The sequence below is a fragment of the Synchiropus splendidus genome, chromosome 1, assembly GCF_027744825.2.
Source record: "Synchiropus splendidus isolate RoL2022-P1 chromosome 1, RoL_Sspl_1.0, whole genome shotgun sequence".
Taxonomy (NCBI): Eukaryota; Metazoa; Chordata; class Actinopteri; order Syngnathiformes; family Callionymidae; genus Synchiropus; species Synchiropus splendidus.
The window spans coordinates 43,065,803-43,086,602 of record NC_071334.1 but is presented as its reverse complement, the minus strand read 5'-3'; the positions used below and the strand labels follow the sequence as shown (position 1 = coordinate 43,086,602).

Here is a 20,800-nt window from a genome sequence, read left to right as displayed (position 1 = left end):
CCTCACACTGTCAGTGTTACTTTTTAACCACATTTACGCAATGACAAGAACCTCATCACAAAGTGTCACTCATCTTGCTTTAATCCTTCAACATCGTACAAGAATGTATGGGAAGAGGATCAGGGTCAGTGAAGGAAAAAAAGTGTTCCTTCACTGGTTTCCTCTTAGAATGTAGAGAAAATATGTCACTGTTGAATTGCAAGTCAAATCCGCTGTTTATCAATCAGCTGGGTGGATTTGGCTTTTAAATGATTTTTTTCTAAAATTTTCTCCGCTCTCATTTCAAAACTAATTTCCAGATTTTTTAAAATCTTGGTCTCATCACCATCACCTTTCATAAGAGGAGCTTGGATGCAACATCAATGTCGTGCTGCCTTTCCACTCACACACAATTGTTTGGCTTGTAGTTTCTTCATCGCAGCACCTGAATATGTTTCACAGCAGCCAATTCACAAGCTTCCTGCTTCATTTTGCATGTGACGTTCAAGGCTGTTTCGGTAAGCTGTGACAACAGTGTGTCACTATGAGATCCTGCAGAGAAAGCAGAACATTATACTTCACTACAAATGGCATCACTATCATGGCAGATGTACTTAAACAGATGAGCAAGCCCATAAGTTAGTCGTGAAGTAGGTGAGCTGTCAGCACTGTTTGTACCTTCATAAAACAACCACGCAAGCAAACCACACTTCCAGCAAGTGGTCATCCATCAGAGTCTCAGTGTAGAGCATGTTCTTGTTGACACAAATAAGAAAGTTTAGGACGCTTAACTTCAAGTTTTTCAGATGTGTCCAGCAGCAGGGACCCTCGACTTGCAGGATAGACCACATGTCTGCTCTTCAATGAAACTTAAACTTGCCAAACGATCCTCCAAGGAGTTGAAGAAGAGTGAGTTGCTCAGTTATAAGAGGACAACATTCCATACAGCAACCAAGAGACCAGCCACTGATAGAATAGTTATAACAATTTATTCTGACAGCTAGTAAATCCAGCGCAACAATGGAAGCACAAAAAGGAAGGCTAATACAAATACAGCAATTTCACAAAAAAAGCGTGATTCAGTTGGACAAATACAAGTTCTGATTTCATCGAAAAATAACATTTAAAGTATAAAGATTTCTTTTTTTATCACGAGCCCACATGAGAGAAAATATATCAAAACAGTCAATTTTTGGGGGATTTTTTGTAATGCAGGGATCAGCATAAATAAGTACATCAAACCCCAGTACTTGTGACATGGGACAAAAATATGCTCAGACTTCACATCTACTCTAAGAAAAATAGTCAACGGTGATGAGTTATTAAACAGAGCCGCTACTGTAGAGTACAAAACGGACATATTTCAAAACATAAGCTGCAAACAGAATCTAAGCATTTCACACTCAATATTTCATTCATTAATGTTTTCAATTCAAAAGCGAATGAAGCTCTATTATTGCTCTGATCAATAAATTCTAACTTATATATTTGGCACTTGCAGCATCTCAATTGATTGTTCGAACAATAACTTGTGAATATTTGACGGTACAATCAGCTGTTGGGGAGCGTTCCACTACATTCACTTGACTGACAAAACAATAGGTTCAACACTTGGTCGGCATTTAAGAAAGTTGCATTACATAGGAAAACGTGTCAAACCTTGACCTCGATATGCGACGACCCACTCGCGACTCACAAAGATAGACGTACGCTTAAATCATATACAGCACGAGTCAACTCACTTTTTCACAAAATTTGGCCTCTCCTGTGACTGAAGTCCTTAACTTGATAGAACACAATTTCAGCATGTTTGCTCTCAATGCACGTTAAACAAGAGGTGACTTGATGAAACAAGCTGAATCCCAACTTATTAACCAAAGTTAACAAGATGTAGACACCAACTTTTCTAGGTCAGTGCTTGACATCTAGTTACAGGAGGCCAACCAATCACCTTTCAGCTGCGTATTTAATACAAACGCAAATATTCAACTCATGAAAAATGTTTGTAGTATCATTTGTCAATACAAAGTATATATATATATATATATATACATACACTTTTTTCAGCCACTAGTTTTGTGCTAGTCTGGTTCTTCTCAGGGTTTCCGTTTTTTCCTCATCATAATGATCGACTGGGGTAACGGAGAGCTGCACGAGACCAAACGCTCCACAAATGGAGTCAAGTCTGAGTGTTGCTATGCTCATGCCATCTTCAGACTTGGCGTGTCAAGGCTGCCCTCAGATGGATTGATGTTTCTTACATCCAAAGTTGACGTCAATGTTGGAGCAGAAATAGATAGACAAGTGATCGTCAAAAAACGAAACCCAACTGTGTTGTGTGAAGTCAGTGGACGGAAAAAACGTGCAGTAGTGGGTGTGTCCTTGAATGACCTCTGACCGCATGAGTAAACTGTGAACACAGCAAACCTATTGCACCAAAACACGGCGCAGTAAAAAAATGACAACAAAATATGTACACAACAGGCAGCAAAATTTGCCAGGTCAGTCAACAAATCAAAATACAGTACAGAGCAGCAAAGGAAGCACAGCAACGTGTATATTTGAGGGGACAGAGAAACTCTTCTGAGCCATCTTTGTGCTTAGCGTTGTGAATCTGTGTGGTGAACAGAGACATAGGTGATACACGAGTGGGTTTCAGGGCATGAGGCTCGACGGCAGATCACATGCAGTTGACCACGTTGCTGGACCCCTGGCCAACATCCCTGATCTCGCTGATGTGAGAGGAGCAGACAGCCACTCCGGCTCCGGCGCGGCAGTGAGACACGGAGCCCACAAGCTCCCACCTGACAGGAAGACAGCGTCAGGAGACTTCATTCAAAGTCTTTCCCTCAAATCAGTTTCTACTCACCTGTTCATGCGAGGCTCAAACGCCTCCACTGTGTTCAGATAGATGTTTCCATTGTGTCCGCCCACGGCAAACACCCTCCCCATCACAGACGCCACCCCGACCCCACCGCGAGGAGTGGTCAGCTCGGACACGTACTCCCAGCGGTGCATCCGCGGGTCAAAGCGCTCCACCGAACTCAGAGGCGAGTTGTCGTCAAACCCACCTGTGTGACACGATGCATGGAACATGGATGGGACATCTACAGCACATAAATGATACACACGGCTAACAGTGGAGCCAAGCACGTTTCAATGAACCAAATGACTCGAAAGAACGTGCTGCCATAAAAAATAAGTCTGACAATCTGTGAATCAGTTACTCAGATCAATCATTTCATCGAGTCAATACTTGTAGGTGTATTCAATGCAAAGACAAAGAATAAGGATGCACCGATCCGACTTTTATGTTTCACACACTGATACCGATTCCTGGGCTTTGGGTATCAACCGATACCGATCAGTGTTTTCCATGTTGTGGGATAACACTGGTCATGCTTTAACTAAAAGGCAAAAATTACCTCTTATGAAAGTAAAAGATATTTATTGAAACAACGTGAAATGTTGCCTGAGCTACCTCACCGCTGCTGCACCGCTCCAAGTCGGAGTGGAGATGAACAAACTGATAAGAATGAACCTGTGAAAAGTGACGGGAAACCAGGAAAATTACATCGTCGTCTGATCAGCTGATCTAAGACCCGCCTCTACCTGTGCTGCGAGAGGAACACTGACCCAGACGAAGCTTGAGGAAACTCAGGAGAAATGTTATTATGTTCATAATGGTAGTTTTAAGCACAAATTCAATTCAAGCAAACCTTTAACAATGACACAGTTACTCTGAGACTCTGCAATGATTGACGGGTCTGAGTGGGATCGTGCTGTGACACGTGATCTGAGCTCCTTAGGTCAGCCTTTCACATGGTTATACTCTTAATTAAACTTGTGTCATGTATTATTTTATTATTCATAATCAACGGCTCAACAACAAAGCACTTCCCTCAACACACGCAGCTGCTTCAGGCATGCATGGATGCATCCTTCCATCCATCCATCCATCCATCGAAGTCAGCGACAAACTAGTGATCCGCTCAGCTTCGGGTGGAAATTGAAAATTCCACTGAAGCAGCGGTGTGTCTGCTGAGAGCTGCTGCCATGTTATCATTAGGACAGGTCGATACCAGGGTCGGCATCGGTGTATCCCTAACAAAGACCTTGAAGTTTCAACTGTTCCAGAGAAAGTGATAAAAAAGGTCTTACCAACAACATACAGGCATCCGTTCAGTTTGCTGACTCCGTTGCCAGCCCGCCGTTGCCCCATCTCACTGACCTCCGTCCATTTGTTGAGGTGGGGATTGTACCTCTCCACACTCGACAGAGAAGCCACTCCATCGTTGCCGCCCACTGCGTACACGTGACTCTGAAAAAGACAGGGCGTCATCCACAGTGAGTCAACACAGATCTACGCTGAACGCTGAGTCAAAACTCACTCCCAGTGCCACCGAGCCAACTCCCCCTCTGGGTGTGTTCATGGGGGCGACGGTTTTCCAGCAGTCGCTTTCAATGTCGTATCGCTCCACGTCGTTGAAGCAGGAGTTGTCATCCAGACCACCAATGGCATAAATAGGACCCCCCAGAGCTGCCAGGGCTATTCCCCTCCTGAAGACCACACATAGGCATCACCTTTGTACTTGAATTACTTGCAATGACCACGTCAAGCAACGGTTCAAGCTGATCTCACTACCTCTTGGTGTTCATGGAGGCCTTCATCATCCACTTGTTGGTGAGAGGATCGAACACCTCCATGTCGCCCAAGTGTTCATTGCCATCGTGTCCACCCACTGCATAAACCTTCCCTAGAAACGAAAGATGACACGACCTTGTACAGCCAAGTTTTTATACATTTAATTCAGAGGACAGACACAACAGAAATCCAAATTCAGTCATTAAGACAAGATAAATCAGTGCACCATAATGTAAGCAGATGATATTTCAGGACATTTTTGTATCTTCATTTGTCAACATTAAACTGCTCCTTTATTCCAGATCAGATTTGCATAAGTTATTAAGTGTCCCAGATTATACAAAACTGACTTTCACTAGGGTTCAGGTTGTTGTTCTGGTGCCTCAGCATTCAAGTAGAAGGAGAAATGAAAACTGAAATTTAGTGCCTGGCCAAGAAGCTTTGGTCAAGCCATTCTGATATATACCTCAAAGTTTGTAACATCCAGAAGTATCTGAATAGTCCTGTCCACCTCCTGGCCTCCAAGCCACACTCTTCTGATCAAGTGCTTTCTTTTTCAAGAAAATCCTTGTGGTTCCAACTGCCACACTAATGTGTCAAGTTCAGTTTAAAACAGAAATTTGAACTATAACTTAAACATTGTATTGTTACTTGTAGCAACTTGCTACTAGTAACGCTTTTAAGAATCGTTTCATCAGTCGATTAATATTTAGATTAATCAATGATTCTGAGAGGAAAAAAGCAATTAAAAAGCTTTAAAAAGTTGCTTCTTAAACGTCTTTGAGCTATTAAAAGTAATTCAAAATAAATTAATGACCTAAGACAATTTCTTTGATATATTTTTCACATCTTCCTTTTTTTAAATGTGTGTACAGAAAAATGTATAGTTTTTGTTGAAGGATATGTGAGAACAATGAACTTATGTTATAAAGAGAGGCGCAGAGAGTGATATACAAATCAGAAAACATTGTTGTATCGTATGAATTTAAGATTTCGTTTCGTTGGATTGAGTCAATAAAGATATACAAATATACCACACGACATATCTTGAGAAAGGAAAAATATACCGTAAAAAGAAAAAAATATACCGTACATTCTGAACTATAAATATTAGCCACACCCACTAAATTTAAGAAGGAAAATAGATCTTATTCCAGCAGCACTGGTCTGTAAGTCGCGGGTGTAGTGGTGTTGTCTGCGTTGTAGAAATGTTAGTGGTGCAAACGGCTTAAAAATGAATGAGGACCCCTTCTAAACTGGTTTTGAAAACGGGGTCCAGCACGGCTCATGAAACAAACTCGCCAATGTTCTGAACTTGAATCATGAACTCCTCACATCATATATTGACATTGAAGCGCCGTTTTCGCCTGTGAGTCCGGAGTTCCGACACGACAGCCGGTCTCTTCTCTCTTTTGGCGGAGCTGCGGACACACTAGCGAAAAGCGCATTTTCACCGCTTTAAGGTCAATAAAACGCCAGTGAGTTCATCGGTTTGATGTGACGAAGCTTAATATAGCGGCAGCATGATGCTCTTTAGCCTGAAACCAATATAATTCAGTCTCCCTTTTATATACAAACATGATGAAGAGAAACTGCTAAATTCCGTAAATTGTTCATTTCACATGTCCAAGTCACTAAAATCAAGTTACCTCCCACAGATATGACACCGACGTGCCGCCGTCTGCTGTTCATTTCAGGGCCAAAAAACCAGCTGTTCTTAGTAATGGAGAAGCATTCGATGCTGCGAAACGGGTCACCAGAACCGCCCCGGCCGCCCACGCAGAACAAAACGCCTGAGCGGAAAAAGTGAGACAAAGGGATTTCATAATAAATACAGAGAAAGAGGCAAGGAGAATCAGAAATGACAACCTGCTGTGTGTTTCCTCGGCACTGTGCGAGCAGAGTACTCAAAGTCGGGCACCACCTTGTTGCTGTTGTGCAGATGGTAGTTTCTGGCTTCGTCCATCAAATCGCGGCAGCTCAAGCTGCCTTTGATCATTTCCTCCTTAGCCACTGTTCCGGTCAGGAAGTCAACCGGGAGCAGAGGGAGACGTACCTGAGGCCAAACATGAGACGCACAGACAGCTGATTGTGAAAGTGACAAAGCAAAAAACTGTCAATAGATAAGAACCAATCGCTATACAACCTTTCACGTGAGTTTGTGGCTTTCAATTGTTCCATATATATGCAATAACTGCCTTTTCTCACTCAACCCCTGTGCCTTAAGACAAATTACTCATTACTAATAGTCATTATGAAACTAGACTAACAACGAGTGACTTTTTCTCACCTTACAGTCCACTAACCACTAAAAACCACATATTATATCAATACATTGACATCATAATTATGGTGAAGAAAAGGTTCCATCTGGATCAAAAAGAGATTAAATATGAATTCAGTTAAATATTAAAAAGAAGCCATACATGCTGACACATTTAACAGCAAACTGGGTCCAAAATTGAAAAAGAGAGGTAAATAAAATAAGGATCTGAATGAGTTCACACCTGAGACATGATCTGGTCCAGCCAGGATTCATGGTGCTGAGGATTGGCCTTAAGCCATTTCACCGCTGCGTTGTACACTTGTGTTTCAGAGTGTATGTTGAGGTCGTTGGAGCTTATTAATGTGCGCAGGTGTTGTGGGGATACACAGGTGAAGTCTTCACACTCCACCACCTCGGTAAAGTGCTCGCAAGCGTAGCGGTCAGCCATGTCCATCAGGTCCACACGGTTGTGGCTCTCAGCAAAGGTTCGCACAGCCAGACAGTTGGTGGGGTGAAAGTGAGCCTTCATGTACTCGCAGCATGCCCTGGCTACCAACTCCACCTGCAGCGAGAAGTTGTATGTGGCACAAATACCACCCCAGTTGATAAGAACTGAGTGTGTGATGTATGTACCTGGAGGATGCAGGCAGCATAAAGCAGTGGCTGAACATTGTCCACAGTCAGCGTGAGTCTGGATGAGTATGCAAAGTGAACCAGGTCCTGGATGGCATCACCGTCAAAGTCTTTAATCTCTATTAGCTCCTGTTTTGCCTCCGACATATCTGACAGGAACATGGCCCTGAGGGACAAACACAGTACTCATAATTAATGTGGACAGACAAGGTCACAGACAACGATGTTTGAGGATGACAGAGTCATTTGGAAGTGAGCGTGAAACGAAGGGGAAGTTGGCGAGGTGGACTAGGGTTGCTACTAGTGATGGGCCTGTGAGGCTTCATGAAACAGTGTCCTTATTTTTAGGGCTCAATAGGTGGCGCTGTTGGTTAAAAAATGAGATGAAGTTTCATTTAAATAGTTGTTCACATCCAAAGATTTTAGAGGAGAGGGCGCCATCTAGTGGGATCTGAAGGTGAGGACACTGTTTCATGAAGCCTCATCAGCCCATCACTAGTTGCCACCATTAACCCTTGGAGGACTTTAACACAAGGCAGGTTTAACACAAAAGAGTCTCTCTTGCAACAAGGTAGAGGACAAGTCACATTCATGTGTAAATTGGCCTAAACATCCTTTTTTTCGCGTTATTTACAGCGGTACAACAGTTCTTACTTGAGCTTACCTGAAGTACGGTATGACACAGGCCAGAACAAGTTTGTGACATGGTATCAGTCTGCTTCCCACCTGAAACGCACACAACGTGATGTGTTGAACAAAAATCCAAAAACAACCCAAACGTACAATGCAACTTCAATACTACAATTATGTTTCTGAGAAGCACGTAACAAAGCATTAAATCGGTCTGACAAACAGGTCCAATGTGTTTTTGATGTTACACATTGATGCAACAAATCCTCCATGTAATAGTAGGCAGTTATAGATGACAAACGCACCAATCCTCAGTAAAGGCCTTAAGTCTACAGTCCGAAGACTGTGACTGTAATTGATGTTGTTTACGTGCCCATTCTTCATCGTATTTTCATCTACGATTATTAAAGGACTGTGCAGAGAGACAAGTTGAAACTGACCTTCAGTGTGACGTCACAAAGCTCTCCAACTTCATAGAAGTGTCTGAGAGAATTATGGAATTCCCGCCAGGCTTCATTTGCCTCAAAGATAAACGATCCATCAGGCTCACAGTCTGCTTTCAGGGTCCTGGTTCCTGGTCGCTTCTCCTTGGACTTGGACTGCTTGGCATGGTCAGGCACCACGTCCCCTGGTGCCATAGTGGACTACATGAAACAGCACCTTCACAGAGGGGGTTGGGGAGGAAGAAACCAATTAAGCAATCCCAGGTTAAAGAAAGAGGTTTCAAGCCCTTTGTCTTGTCTCTCGTTACGTTATTTGCTTTACGTTGCAATGTTTTCCGTATAGTGTTGTGTTATTGTTATTTATTGGGTTCATGTAATTCATCTAAAATAAAAAGTGACTTTTGTGTGTGTGTCATTAATGTTGCTATGCAACAGTGACAACCAAAATTTCCCCACTGTGGGACAAACATAGGCTATGTAATCTAACAAGAACAAAAAAATCCCCATTGTGAAAAGAATAAAGGCAATCTAATCCAATCCCCAGCTCTTAATATGTCAAGCCCCTTAACACTTGAAGGCGATCAAAATCCTTTGGTTTCTGGTTTATGAAAGGATTTCATGATCAGCAGAACCAGTCAGGCTTCCTGGCCTTGTGATAAAACCTATTGTATTATTCATGGTGAGCAAGCGAAAACTATCAATAATTTAATGTACGTACGCTGTAATGGACGACGACTAAATCAAAAATGAATGCATATAATCTTTGTAAAAAAAAATGGGAATAAAAATAATCAGCATTTTAACTGCTGTCAGATTATGATTTGTCCATTATTTGTTTGATGCTTTTCAAACAATCATGAAGTTACGACAGATGGCTCTGGGCTTCCTGCAGAAAAAACACAATGGCTGCTTTTCGCATGTTACGTTGTTTTCATGTGCCACCAAATGATAACTTCTGAGTAACAGGAAACGGATGGGATGCTCACTTCAAGTACGGGCTTCGTGACTACTGTTACGCCAGACCCAGTCATCGACAGAGGTTTCCCCCTGATATTTTCAGACAGGATGAGAGTCCATTGCAAAACTGTCACCAGAAGAAGACAATTCTTCTCTGGCTTGGTCAAATTCAAAATGGCTCAGATGGGATAACATCATTCCATGTTGACGGCTAGTAGGGCAGGGGTCCAATGACAATTCCAAGATAAAAAACTGTTTCGATTTAACGACTTTTAACAAATCTAGAAGATGGGCTCGAGGGAGTCAATGACACGAGTCATCGGAATTATTTAACACGCGTGAACATTGAAATGATTTAGAAGCGAATATGACAAGGTGACAACGTATGATTCGGTTATACATTTGTAACTTAAATGTTTAACACAGAAACACGTCGACAGGAGTTCGACATGTGAACAAGACAGTGCGAACATCCGAAGATTAGGCGTTAGCTCGTCCGCTAAAAGCAGCTAGCTCTGATACGAGTGCTAATCTTGGCCGAGAGCAACTTGGTTCGCTGGCTATGACCAAAATAATGTCCGCGGTGTACAACAAACAAGTTTCGTTAAGAATAGACGTGATACCAAACCGTACCTCATGACATGGAAAGAATTACAAACGGGCTTCATTGTAGTAACTGTTTGGAATCGGCACATTAGTTGTGTTTCCCGGTGCTTCATGGGATTTGTAGTTTGTGAACAACAAAATGCCGCAAACGCTTCTTTTACACACGTCATGAACTGAGATGTATTTCTTTTTAAGTTGCAGCCCTACCTCTCGATACTCATTATTTACTGCGTGTTTCACAATAATTACACCTCGCCTTATGACAGAAAGAGAATGAAAGGTCAACAAACAGCGAGTGTACAATTTGGCAATAAACCGGGAAAACTTGCAAAGCAAGGACACGTTTGTCGGTAATTGCGATTTTATGAGACCATATATGTGTTCTGTATATTGGCCGTAAAGTCATTTGGTCCGCGGTAACAACAGCACCTTCTCCCGCCCGCAACTTCCGTTGTAGTTTATGTACTAATGTTGCGGCTTTTGCAAATGTCGTTGTGTTGTAGTGTTTCATAACAACCAACAGCACTTACTGTAAATGTCTTCTGGCGCCGCACTCAAATTCACGTTTTATGGTGTACTTTCGTATTTTGTCCTAGACAGCCACATCAGCGTATTTGTACAACAAACATGTATATTATACTGTGAACGTGTTTACGGTGGCCGGGAAAGCTCACTACAAATGCAAAAAGCAGCATCAACTGCAAACACCACAACACAACATTAACTCACAACACAATTTGTGCAACAGCCACAGTCCAATTCGAACACTACAGCACAACACGACATTTGCAAAAGCCACAACATTACTTTATAAACCAGTGGTAAGTTTGATGTTGTAGCGCTCAATTATTATACCTACTTTTATACGATTTAAAAAGAGAGATGAACACAAACCGTAATCAAAAATGATTTATTTCACCAAGTTCATATGCACTTCATGTACGCATAATAACAATATAATATTGATCTGAAGATACTTCAGAGTACTGCAGTGACAAAACATGATAGTTTAGTGCTGCAGTGCCATCAGCTGTCCATCATGTGGATTTAAGCGTTGAAGCCACGTGTTACTTATGCTGCTTGCGCTTCTTCAGAAGTGCCTCTTTTAGGGCAATCTGGAAGAAGAAGAAAAAATTGAGCCAAATGTGAAATTTTGAACAGTAAAATCCAACATGGATTCAGCTGATGTGCTCACCTGTCTCTCTCTGAAGGAGCGTTTGCCTTTTGTCCTGACATTCTGACTGTATCTCATCATCATGAAGTTCTTAGTCTTCCTCTTCTCCTTGTTGCTGGTGCTGGCATGTGGATTGAGCTTGATCCGTTTGTTGACAAACTCCTTCCGATCGGTTTTACCAGCCTAAAGAAGAAACATGTAGAATGCACACTGGAATACAGAAGAGATAACCTCCACAGTATGTCATTATCGCCCTCTTCCATTTCTATTTCAATTGTTTTGAAGGTGATATTTAAACTAGCTTAAACAGAACTCCACATCACTCCACATTCACCGCATGTTGATGTCGAAACTGAAAGGCCATGTCAATAAAATCAACGACATAATCTGAAGGCCACATCATGATACTGAGACTTCAGACTTGTGTTCAAAAAAAGATTATGCCCGACTGGGTAATAACTGAAAACACACTATGTTTAAATCAAAATATGTTCAGAAACACACTAAAAGCCTTACCATAGCTGTTGCTAGTCGTGTTTCCTTGTCTGCTTTTGGTTTCTTGTGTAGTTTCTCAATGTCCCTCAATGTCAGCAGCTCCCCTCTAGAAGGATGGGAAAAGTTCACACGTTTGTTGATATCACAATCAAACCCAAAAAAAAGAAAAAAAAAGTCTTACCTTTCAGCTTCATCATCACAATCCACCATTTTTCTCTTCTGGCCTTTGTGTGGCGCAGCGTTGACCTCTTTTGCCAGCTGGACCAGGCGGATCTTCTTGAAGTCCTCCTGTGTGAGGAGGCGACTGGCGCTGATGGCGGCTGCTTTGGCACGTCGCTCCTCCGGAGGGATGTTTTGAAGCTTCTCTTCCTGTTCACACAGACAACATGAACACAAATCCACTTAGCTGACTGGAAACTGTGCAAGGAAAAAAGCCTCACCACTTCTCCGGTGTCTTCATCTGACGAGTGATGAACATCGACCCACTCGCCATCTTCATCGTCTCCACTCACACTGGCACTCTCCCAGCCGTCTGTTGTAGGGCCAAAACAATGTTTTTTTTGTTTACCAGTTTTACGCAAAAAAATATGAAGGCCCAAAGAGTAACTCCTGACCTTCATCTGTCTCTTCTCCTTCTTTCTTCTCCTCCTCCAGAACCTCAGCACCGGGGATGTAATCTTTCGCTTCAAGCTCACCGTAACCTTTGATTCGAGCCTCTGCTGATGCCTCTGTGGGCCTTCCCTGAGTGGAACAACTAACAGTAAGCACCTCTGAAATACTTATTTTGCATTTGAATGTTAAACATCACGCTACCAACCCCCCCATTCAAGGTAAATGATGATGATGATATCACTAAAGTCGCAGGACGTTTACTCACTCTGTCTTTCCTGTGCAGCATCTTAGGATTCAGATTCCTGAACAGCATTATCAGAGCTCTCGCAGACATCATCACATCTGAAGGCAAAAAAATACACATATTTCGAACGGAGCTGAAAAATGGTGCGGTAAAACAGTGGTCCCCAACCTTTTTAGCACTGCGGACCAGTGAACAATTGGAACATGGCCCGGGGAATATGAAGTTGCCACTTTGAACCGTCATATGAGGCCTCTGCATGTTTGTGTGCCCGCATAGACTCACCAACTCTCCTCTCACAGCCCAAGGGGTGGGGACCACTGAGGTAAAACACAGATGTCGTAACTCACTCTTGTTCTTGTGGGTCTTGTACTGTGACAAGTCCTGCAGAAGGTCTTCATTAATGGCCAGTGGACAGCGAGCGGCCACTTCCTTGATGGCGTTGATTCTGAGTTTGACATGGGAGGAACATTGTTTAACTTAACAGATTCAACCGAGGGTCTCGTTTTATGCTTCACACAGGACGGTTGGCTCAAGATGAAATCCAAGACGTACAGGTCTCATATGCTCTGTGCATTGATCAATAAACTGACACACTGGCTCAGTAAAGTAGCGTCAATAGTTCAAGTCACGACACTGAGCATGCAACATATGTCCCATTGACAATTCAGACACAAGACATATCACAGCAAATTCTTACCCCACTGTCATAACTTCGCCTGAATTTCGGTCTGTCACAAAGTTGTTGGCAATGGTCATAATCACCGGTTCAATGATCTGCCAGAAACAAAATAGAGTTGCACCCTGCCACATTCAAGTCGCTGAAATGTCAGTAGTCTTACCTCAGGGGGGACCAGTTGGTGGGAGGCCTGAGCAGCACAGAGGAGAATCTTGGTCACATCTAAAAAGAAAGGAGGAGGAAATGACATGAAAGCATGTTGTCACGAAAGCAAAACATGCATTCATTACCTCTCTGGTGTGGTTGAAGGAACCTCTGGATGAAGGGGTAATAATTGAACAAGAAGAGCTGCAGAGCAATGATATGTAAAGGGGGAAAACATGAATGAATGAGTGTGAAATATTCGCAAGATCCCACACAGCTTCCTGTCACTCACCTCATGGATTCCTACCAGCCTGGATATGAGCTCCATCATCATGATCTTCACCTCAAAACGCTCATGAGAGGTTTCCAACTGTTTCAAGAGTTTTTCAGAGAAATCTAAAAAGTATTGTGAACAAATAAGTGAGCGAGCTGATCTACACAGCTGTGGTTCACATGCAGGTGGACAAACCTTGTGGATCATGAATGAGGTGGATTGCAGAGAAATTAAACACTTCTGCTTTACCCTTCTTCTTGTGTTTCTAAGGAAAACATAAAGAGGTAATGACAATTCTGAGCACAACTATGAGGGTCACAGGTTGAAGAGGTACCTTTAAAACTTTCATGGCTTTCTCTAACTTCTTCTTGTTTTTAGTGGACTTCTTGCCAGTGGAGTATCTCACCATGAGGTCTCGTGCTGAGGGTCCCTCTGCCTGAAGATCAAGACAACAAACAATCACACAAAACCGTGGGTTTCAGTACCATCGCAGTTCAAAACCAAGAGAAATAGATTATATTAGGTGGCCTCAACACTACTTTTGGGTATATTCTGACTAGGAATGGGTGACATGGCCAAAAATATTATCACGATAAATGTTGTAATTTCAGCAATAAATCCATTTTGATTCTATTCCATGTTGGACACAACCGTCTCTCTTGAAACTGTTTCATGATGACACTTGGAGTTTGTCTCCAACATCATTATTTGTTTATGTTTAAATATAATAGTTAGCTGGTGTCTGACAGACTGCTCTGCCAGCTTTATTTAGGGGTCAAATTGAGCATCTCTCTGCTGTATCTCATGTCTCTAAACAGTTGACTTTAACTATGCACCAGTCTGGACACATTTCCTAGATGCTATTGAAGAAATATTAGAAATCATGTGCATAAATGATCATTTAGTCATATTCTATTCTCCAAATCATGATACAAACTCTCAGTCCTTTGTCTTGTGTGATGAAAAAACCCTTTCACAATTCTCTCTCCTAAAATGGTTGTTTTCCATTGCCTTATTGAAGATTTCAGTAATACTTTGAGCGTGCTAGCATTTGTTGATGGTCCCTAACTGATGCCGGGTCGTAGCATTAGCGCTGCCTGTGAGAGTGTGTCCGCGATCAGTGAATCCTAATGGGGACGCGGAAGAGGACGGCCCTGCCAATACCGGAGCGGAGCTCCGTCCAATATCCAACTATTTTCACTACGGTGTTTCGCCGAGACGCCAGCGCAGCGGGAGACCTGCATATGTTGATGTGAACCAAGGCAGACCACTGCGTCAGAGAACCTATGAGGACCACTCCATCTAATAAAAATGCAGTGACTGAGCCGCGTGTTTAGCGAATTTATCGTGAGATGCTGAATTGTGGAGATTGTTTTTGGCGGTATATCGTGAACGATAATTTATCGGCCATCCCAAATTCTGACAAAACAAAGCCTTATGGATCCACTGGTAACAAAACTAAGCCATCTAGACCAAACGTCATTCATGAAAGTTACTTGCCTCTGAGTCTGAATCACTATCCTTCTTCTCATCTTCATCTGTGCCCAAGAAGAATTTCAGAGCTGCAACAAGAATCTACACGAGAAAAATAACAAGCATTTACATTTGATCTTATAAACATACCATTTGAACACAGCACGAAAATCTAACGCTTACCTTTGTGACCTTGGAAAAACACACTGTTGTGATGACATTAACAGTTTTTGCATCATTCCTATGGTAAAACAAAAAGAAATGGCAGGTGAAACGGGAGACAAAAAGCAAAGCACAATAAAAATAGAGGACAGTTGACACAAACCAAATGTTCCTTTTGTAAAGCTCCACCATTACGTCCAGAGAGATCTTTGCTGCAATTGGGTTACGATCTCTGAGCATGGTATACATGAAGTTCTGCAACATCTGTCACACAAAGAGTGTAAAAAGGTAAGTCATCAAGAAAGCTACAGATTAAAATGATCAGCACAACAACCAAACACTTACTGTGTTAACTTTGTTGTTCTTATGCTTAGCGTTGATGTTCTTTATGTCTGTTACAATGTGTGTGTATAATGTCTGTGAAGAGAAACACAAATCCATTCACTCCATTTCAGACACTTATTCTCTGTCTAGGTTAACCGGCCGATCCCCGCTACCTAAGAGGCAGAAAACCGACAGCCAGTCCATCGACAGCACAAATAAATAGTCTTGAAAAGTACAGCACAAACTCAAAACAGAACCTGAAGAAAACAACCTAAGCTGGCAACCGAAACCACATAATATAAAATTAATTTACAATCATCAATGAGTCATTATGTACTGTACAAGGAATATGGACTTACTACAATGGCAACTGAGAAATAGTGTATGTTTCAATTTATTTTGAAGGACAGAATGAATAACAACATGTCAGGAGGAAATGACATAAAAACATCATGGATTTAAATGAATAAAAACCACATAAATGAACAACAAAGCAAACGCCAGAGAGAGAGGGTTCCTACCTTTCTCAACAGTTTGTCATGACATCTGAGGAGCTCAAAAAAGAGCTCCAGGAGGCTGGAAGGGTCAATCAGGTCCTTGTTCCTCAGGAGTATGAGAGCTTTACAGAAGGTCTGTCAGGAATAAGGTTTGATAAATACACAAGAATGTTTGGTGAAATACATATGTAGTAAGAACATCTTGACCATACCATCCTAAGGTCAGCTTCTACGACTGTGTGGTGGGTCAGAAGCAGCTGTGCTAGTTCTTGAGGAAATTTTGACAGATGCTGTGTATAGCAGTGGCCAACCTGAATGACAGTCAAACGCGTTGGTTTAAAAAAAAAACATGCAGTCGACGAATGTTACAAGATAATAAGAGCTGTATGCGTTACCTGAGCGAGGAACATCACCAGTTCTGCCAGTTCCTTGTTTGGCTTGTCAGGCTGCAGTCTAAAAATCTGTACATTGGACTCGAAATGTCTGTACTGTTGCAGAAACTGGCAAAGACGCAGTAATAACGGCGTGTTAGTTTAGGCAATCGGTTCCAAACACCAACCACATCCCTGCTGGCCAACAACAACTTTAGCATCTCCTGCTAGCAACACTTACCTCCTCCAAGTACGACTGTGGATCTCTTTTGATAAGATTCTGCAATTGTGGCAAGTTGTTCGGCAGCTTGTTGCTCTGTCTTCCGGACATGTTTGATGCTTATTTTGGAGATAGCGTACGGGGAAAAAAAAAGTTTTTAATTAACAGACCAGCATGGCATGCACGCACGCCGCCATTACTCGGAACTGTCATGTACGACTGTGGCGTCACTTCCGCCCAACGTTAGACTCGTAAAAACACGACTACACTTACAAAAAAATGTAGTGAAAACAAAACAAAAAAAACCTTCATGCAGTTGTTTGTAAGTTGGGGTTGTATTCTAGCTGTTTTAATTTTATGTTACAAATCCCGATGAGTGTTGAGAATATAGCGACTAAACTCACGTATTATTACTGCGACTTCAGTCACGTGAAACATCTTATTTCTCTGTCTGGCCGTAAATCTCATTCGTGGAGAATAATTCCCAATTTAAAATATTTTCTTACTATCCTAAAGGAATTAAAATAATGTTTATTGTTACTGGACCTGAGCAGTGATTATTGCGGATTTAGGTTCTTTACATGGCACATTAAAATAAACGAGCATTTCGTAAATTGAGGACAGATTTATGTTTCGGTGATCAAAATTAACTTTTTTTGCCAGAAGACTTCAAAATTAATTTAGGATATATATGTATTTTTAGGTAAATTTTGCTATTACCGTATAATCCGCAGCTTTCAGATTGCGAAGGCTAAATCTGATTAGTTTCATAATTTGTTTTTTCAGAATTAAAAATGGACATTAAATCATCCATTTTCCCCCAACTGGTTGACCAGCCTCTCATTCATAATTCATGAATTATCCCTGGTTTTCCTACCCGTTTTGGTCACTGAGATCTTGTTTATTATGGTCATATTCCAGGATTCTTCATAAGTGATGGTTGAAATCTACTCAGTCAAGATATCCCAAGGGTATTGATCTTACAGTCATTATAGTATACATGTAAAATAAAAAAAACAACAGGAAAATGGCTTTACATTTAAAACATATCCATTTTAATTTTCAGGAGAGGAATATTTACACATTTAATTTCATCATTTACCTCCGGCAGTGAGAAATTACAGTATAATAGATTTACAAAGCAAATACTGACATAGTATTCTGTCAAGACATGGTGCAGCATCAGAAACAGGATTCATAATAGACAAGTACCATTTTGTTCCACATCATATATGAAAGACATTTCATAGAATTTGTTCTCTGATAGGAGACAACAGGAAATACAATCAGCAGTTCTCATGAATGCACTGAAAAAGGGAGTAGCAGCCAGAGACAGAGAACGTGATAGCAAACATAAAAATATAGACTTCTTAAAAGACTCAAAGTATTTTTAAAGTTCTAGACATGTAGTGTAATTTGGCAACATTTGCCCACGTCAACTCTCCTCCATTTTTATTTTGTTCTCCTACAACATTGATCATGTGCTTTCTACTATCCAGAGATGTTCTCCTCAGCCTGAAGGCACCTGAGGACGTAGAGGATCACCTGGTAGCAGAAAATATACTGGTCCTGTCCAAGGAAATAAACAAAAGTTAAAACAACACAGTGTTAATGCAGGGGAGATTAAGCTCACCTCAGTCTGGACCATTCCGTGCCTCTGGAGCCTCATGTTACGGACGACATCTGAAATATCAAACTGCAAGAAAAATCTGAATATAAGTAATTAAAACATTTTATTATGATCACAGACAGACCAATGATTCTAGTACCATCAGCTGGAGGTCAGTTTCTATCCCTCAAGCAAATCTCCCTTTACATCTTGATGTGGTTTACATGAATATGTCGTTCGCTGTGCCTAAGTAATTGCCTGACTCCAGTCCAAGTCTTTCTTTTTAGCCTACTGTTGAGAGTGAGAACTCCCCCATAGCACCTGGCACAACTTACGTCTGCGTCCTTACTGATGAGCCCCAGCACCACGTCTATACAGATGAGGGTTCCTGAGCGACCAATGCCAGCACTGCAGTGCGTGATGATCGGTCCTGATCGGTGGACGTGCCTCATGTAGGAGATGAACGTGAGCAGCTGCTCTGGTTGTGATGGAGTTCCGTGATCCGGCCATCCCATGTAGTTCAGGTGAGTCACAAGCTGAACTTCATTTGTCTGACCAAGACAATTGCACGGGCAAGTTAATGGCACCCAAACGGTACTAAATGAACGCAAACTGTAACGCACCTGGGAATCTTTGACTTCAATGAGTCGGATGATGAAGTTGTCCAGATGTTGATCTTTAATGAGCATGATCTGTAACCTGTCGTCCACCATCTCCGGTGACATCGGCGTGTCTGGCCAGTACCGCTGACACTTCACTTTACCTCCCTCCACTTCCTGAGTCATCATGGCGATCACGTTGGATTTCTGCTCCCAGACCATTTGCCAAAAGTCTCCCAGCGTGGTGGGAAGGGGCCCCTGGCATGCGATGTACATGAAGTTCTCATCCTTCACAGGCATGTTGATGAAGTTGGCATTGATGTAGCCGCCCTCTTGGCCGAGCATCACACGAGTCGTATCAACTGGGACACAAGAGAATGTTGCAAGAGTGAATGCAATTTTCTTTTAAACAAATAAACAAGAATTGCAGGCCTCATTTCCAAAACGCTTACATGATTCCAATTATGCTATCACAAGCTATCAAAAATGATTTGAAATGGTAGTGTGAAAACTAGGGATGCTCCGATCGACTGGTCACCGATCGTGATCGGCCGATTGACTCTCATTTGCCGATCACAACAACTGATCACCTGTGACAGCCAGTGCTCTGATGAAGCCCCGCTGTGATGTCTCAGCAGCAGCAGTCTGCTGCGGAGCTTCTTTCAATCTGTCATGTCAAGTTTGCATCCTGCAGCACATGCACAGGAAAATGCTGTGCAGGGACGCGCCTTCAAATGAAACACGCCATTTAAAGCTCCAGCACTTGAAGGAGCACAGAGTTTTCTGGGCTCATGAAAGCGAGAGCGCTGGTTCCTCAGCAGCAGGCTGTTAGCGCAGCTTGCGCTTAGCAACACCCGCCGGTCCGAGCGTGACATTCGGAACGCAAAGCTAATTGCCCTAGAAATTATCAGTAATTTCATTGAGCTAGATGAGCAGCGTCATTATATGTGGAAACAACCGGATCCGTTGCAGTTTTGGAGTCAGGTGCAGCGTTCGTCAGCCACCTGAATCTGAAACTTTTGAAAACATCCGGAGTGGAAACTTTCATCAGTGCAGTGCTCTCTGTCTCAGAGTCCCGCTACAAGCGGCCCGTATGTAAATATTTCTCAAGAGACTCACCAAACTGCGACGTCTCACATCAAATTAAATGTTTTTCAGTCGTCCTTTTGACAGAAAAGTTGCTGCATCCTGCAAGGTTTTTTTTTTCTTCTATTTTTGCCTTCTTGAAGAGGGATATTAAAACATGTCTGAATTAAAATGATTTAATGGTTGATGTTTTCACATCATGCACAAAGGAGGTCTGTTCATTTTGATAACAAATTAATTGACAATCCATGTGATCAGTATCTGAGATTTATTTTTTCCTTTAAGACAAACACTGACTAGAAACGTGCGAGTTAGTGTCAAAAATATATATGAGATTGTGATAAATAGTGAATAAATAAATCATGGCATATTTTGACATATTTCCCAGACCTTTCTGGAGACATTTCTACACAAATATATTTTCTGCCATTTGTTTCTGCAAATCGCATAATAGGTGAGTGCCAGTAGCTACTGTACATATTTTCACAAATTAAAAAGGGATTTTGACAAAGACTTTGAACAGAGCACAATTGTGCTTTGGCCGAGGTTCCTTGGGTGTTGTGCCTCTGGATTTTTTTCAATGAATGAAGTGTGCCGCAGCCTGAAATGTCTGACAAACACTGTTCTAGGCGGTTTTTCACACCATAGCAGATGGCAGAAAAAACGCTATATGAATGACCG

The 20,800-nt window shown here is 42.0% G+C and overlaps 3 protein-coding genes across 6 annotated transcripts in view; all 3 read right to left on the bottom strand.

Moving 5' to 3' along the window:
- Nucleotides 1-975: 975 nt before the first annotated feature.
- On the bottom strand, nucleotides 976-10,809 carry klhl8 (kelch-like family member 8). Of its 3 annotated transcripts, none has more exons than XM_053846312.1 (12): nucleotides 10,690-10,809; nucleotides 8,594-8,813; nucleotides 8,188-8,249; nucleotides 7,524-7,689; nucleotides 7,132-7,452; nucleotides 6,494-6,680; nucleotides 6,274-6,417; nucleotides 4,625-4,736; nucleotides 4,371-4,539; nucleotides 4,141-4,300; nucleotides 2,849-3,050; nucleotides 976-2,783 (listed from the first exon to the last, which is right to left on the bottom strand). In XM_053846312.1, exons 2-12 carry the CDS (start codon nucleotides 8,789-8,791, stop codon nucleotides 2,660-2,662), a joined length of 1,845 nt encoding a protein of 614 aa, XP_053702287.1. In that variant the 5' UTR covers nucleotides 8,792-8,813; nucleotides 10,690-10,809; the 3' UTR covers nucleotides 976-2,659. The 3 variants fall into 3 exon arrangements, with proteins under 3 accessions (XP_053702287.1, XP_053702277.1, XP_053702297.1); XM_053846302.1 differs by lacking the exon at nucleotides 10,690-10,809 and adding an exon at nucleotides 10,187-10,278; XM_053846322.1 differs by lacking the exons at nucleotides 8,594-8,813; nucleotides 10,690-10,809 and adding an exon at nucleotides 8,459-8,546.
- A 272-nt stretch (nucleotides 10,810-11,081) lies between these two features.
- On the bottom strand, nucleotides 11,082-17,031 carry sdad1 (SDA1 domain containing 1). The gene is made up of 22 exons (XM_053846290.1): nucleotides 16,847-17,031; nucleotides 16,630-16,734; nucleotides 16,447-16,545; nucleotides 16,259-16,369; nucleotides 15,759-15,830; nucleotides 15,577-15,677; nucleotides 15,435-15,492; nucleotides 15,275-15,353; nucleotides 14,113-14,210; nucleotides 13,974-14,043; nucleotides 13,797-13,900; nucleotides 13,651-13,708; nucleotides 13,524-13,582; nucleotides 13,382-13,458; nucleotides 13,032-13,129; nucleotides 12,706-12,782; nucleotides 12,443-12,569; nucleotides 12,269-12,360; nucleotides 12,010-12,197; nucleotides 11,850-11,934; nucleotides 11,355-11,516; nucleotides 11,082-11,274 (listed from the first exon to the last, which is right to left on the bottom strand). The coding sequence occupies exons 1-22, from the start codon at nucleotides 16,934-16,936 to the stop codon at nucleotides 11,227-11,229; spliced, it is 2,058 nt and encodes a 685-aa protein (XP_053702265.1). The 5' UTR covers nucleotides 16,937-17,031; the 3' UTR covers nucleotides 11,082-11,226.
- Nucleotides 17,032-17,879: 848 nt separating this feature from the next.
- Nucleotides 17,880-20,800, bottom strand: part of ptpn13 (protein tyrosine phosphatase non-receptor type 13) — a 39,888-nt gene continuing 36,967 nt past the window's right edge. For both annotated transcript variants that reach the window (XM_053877434.1, XM_053877445.1), the window contains exons 46-49: nucleotides 19,058-19,395; nucleotides 18,770-18,985; nucleotides 18,459-18,521; nucleotides 17,880-18,394 (exon numbers count right to left, since the gene is read on the bottom strand). In XM_053877434.1, the coding sequence (XP_053733409.1) occupies nucleotides 18,317-18,394; nucleotides 18,459-18,521; nucleotides 18,770-18,985; nucleotides 19,058-19,395 (695 nt within the window). In that variant the 3' untranslated portion in view covers nucleotides 17,880-18,316. The remainder of the gene's footprint in view (nucleotides 18,395-18,458; nucleotides 18,522-18,769; nucleotides 18,986-19,057; nucleotides 19,396-20,800) is intronic.

What these genes read in the sequence shown, in the direction of transcription:
- sdad1 (XM_053846290.1), bottom strand. Translation starts at nt 16,936, where the DNA reads ATGTCCGGAAGACAGAGCAACAAGCTGCCGAACAACTTGCCACAATTG. An exon ending in CTTTACAAAAGGAACATTTG is followed by an intron (nt 15,493 to 15,576) that starts GTTTGTGTCAAC and finishes GTTTTACCATAG; the next exon opens with GAATGATGCAAAAACTGTTA. An exon ending in ATGAAGACACCGGAGAAGTG is followed by an intron (nt 12,198 to 12,268) that starts GTGAGGCTTTTT and finishes CTGTGTGAACAG; the next exon opens with GAAGAGAAGCTTCAAAACAT.
- klhl8 (XM_053846312.1), bottom strand. Translation starts at nt 8,791, where the DNA reads ATGGCACCAGGGGACGTGGTGCCTGACCATGCCAAGCAGTCCAAGTCC. An exon ending in ATGCTGCCTGCATCCTCCAG is followed by an intron (nt 7,453 to 7,523) that starts GTACATACATCA and finishes TTCTCGCTGCAG; the next exon opens with GTGGAGTTGGTAGCCAGGGC. An exon ending in TTTGAGCCTCGCATGAACAG is followed by an intron (nt 2,784 to 2,848) that starts GTGAGTAGAAAC and finishes TCTTCCTGTCAG; the next exon opens with GTGGGAGCTTGTGGGCTCCG.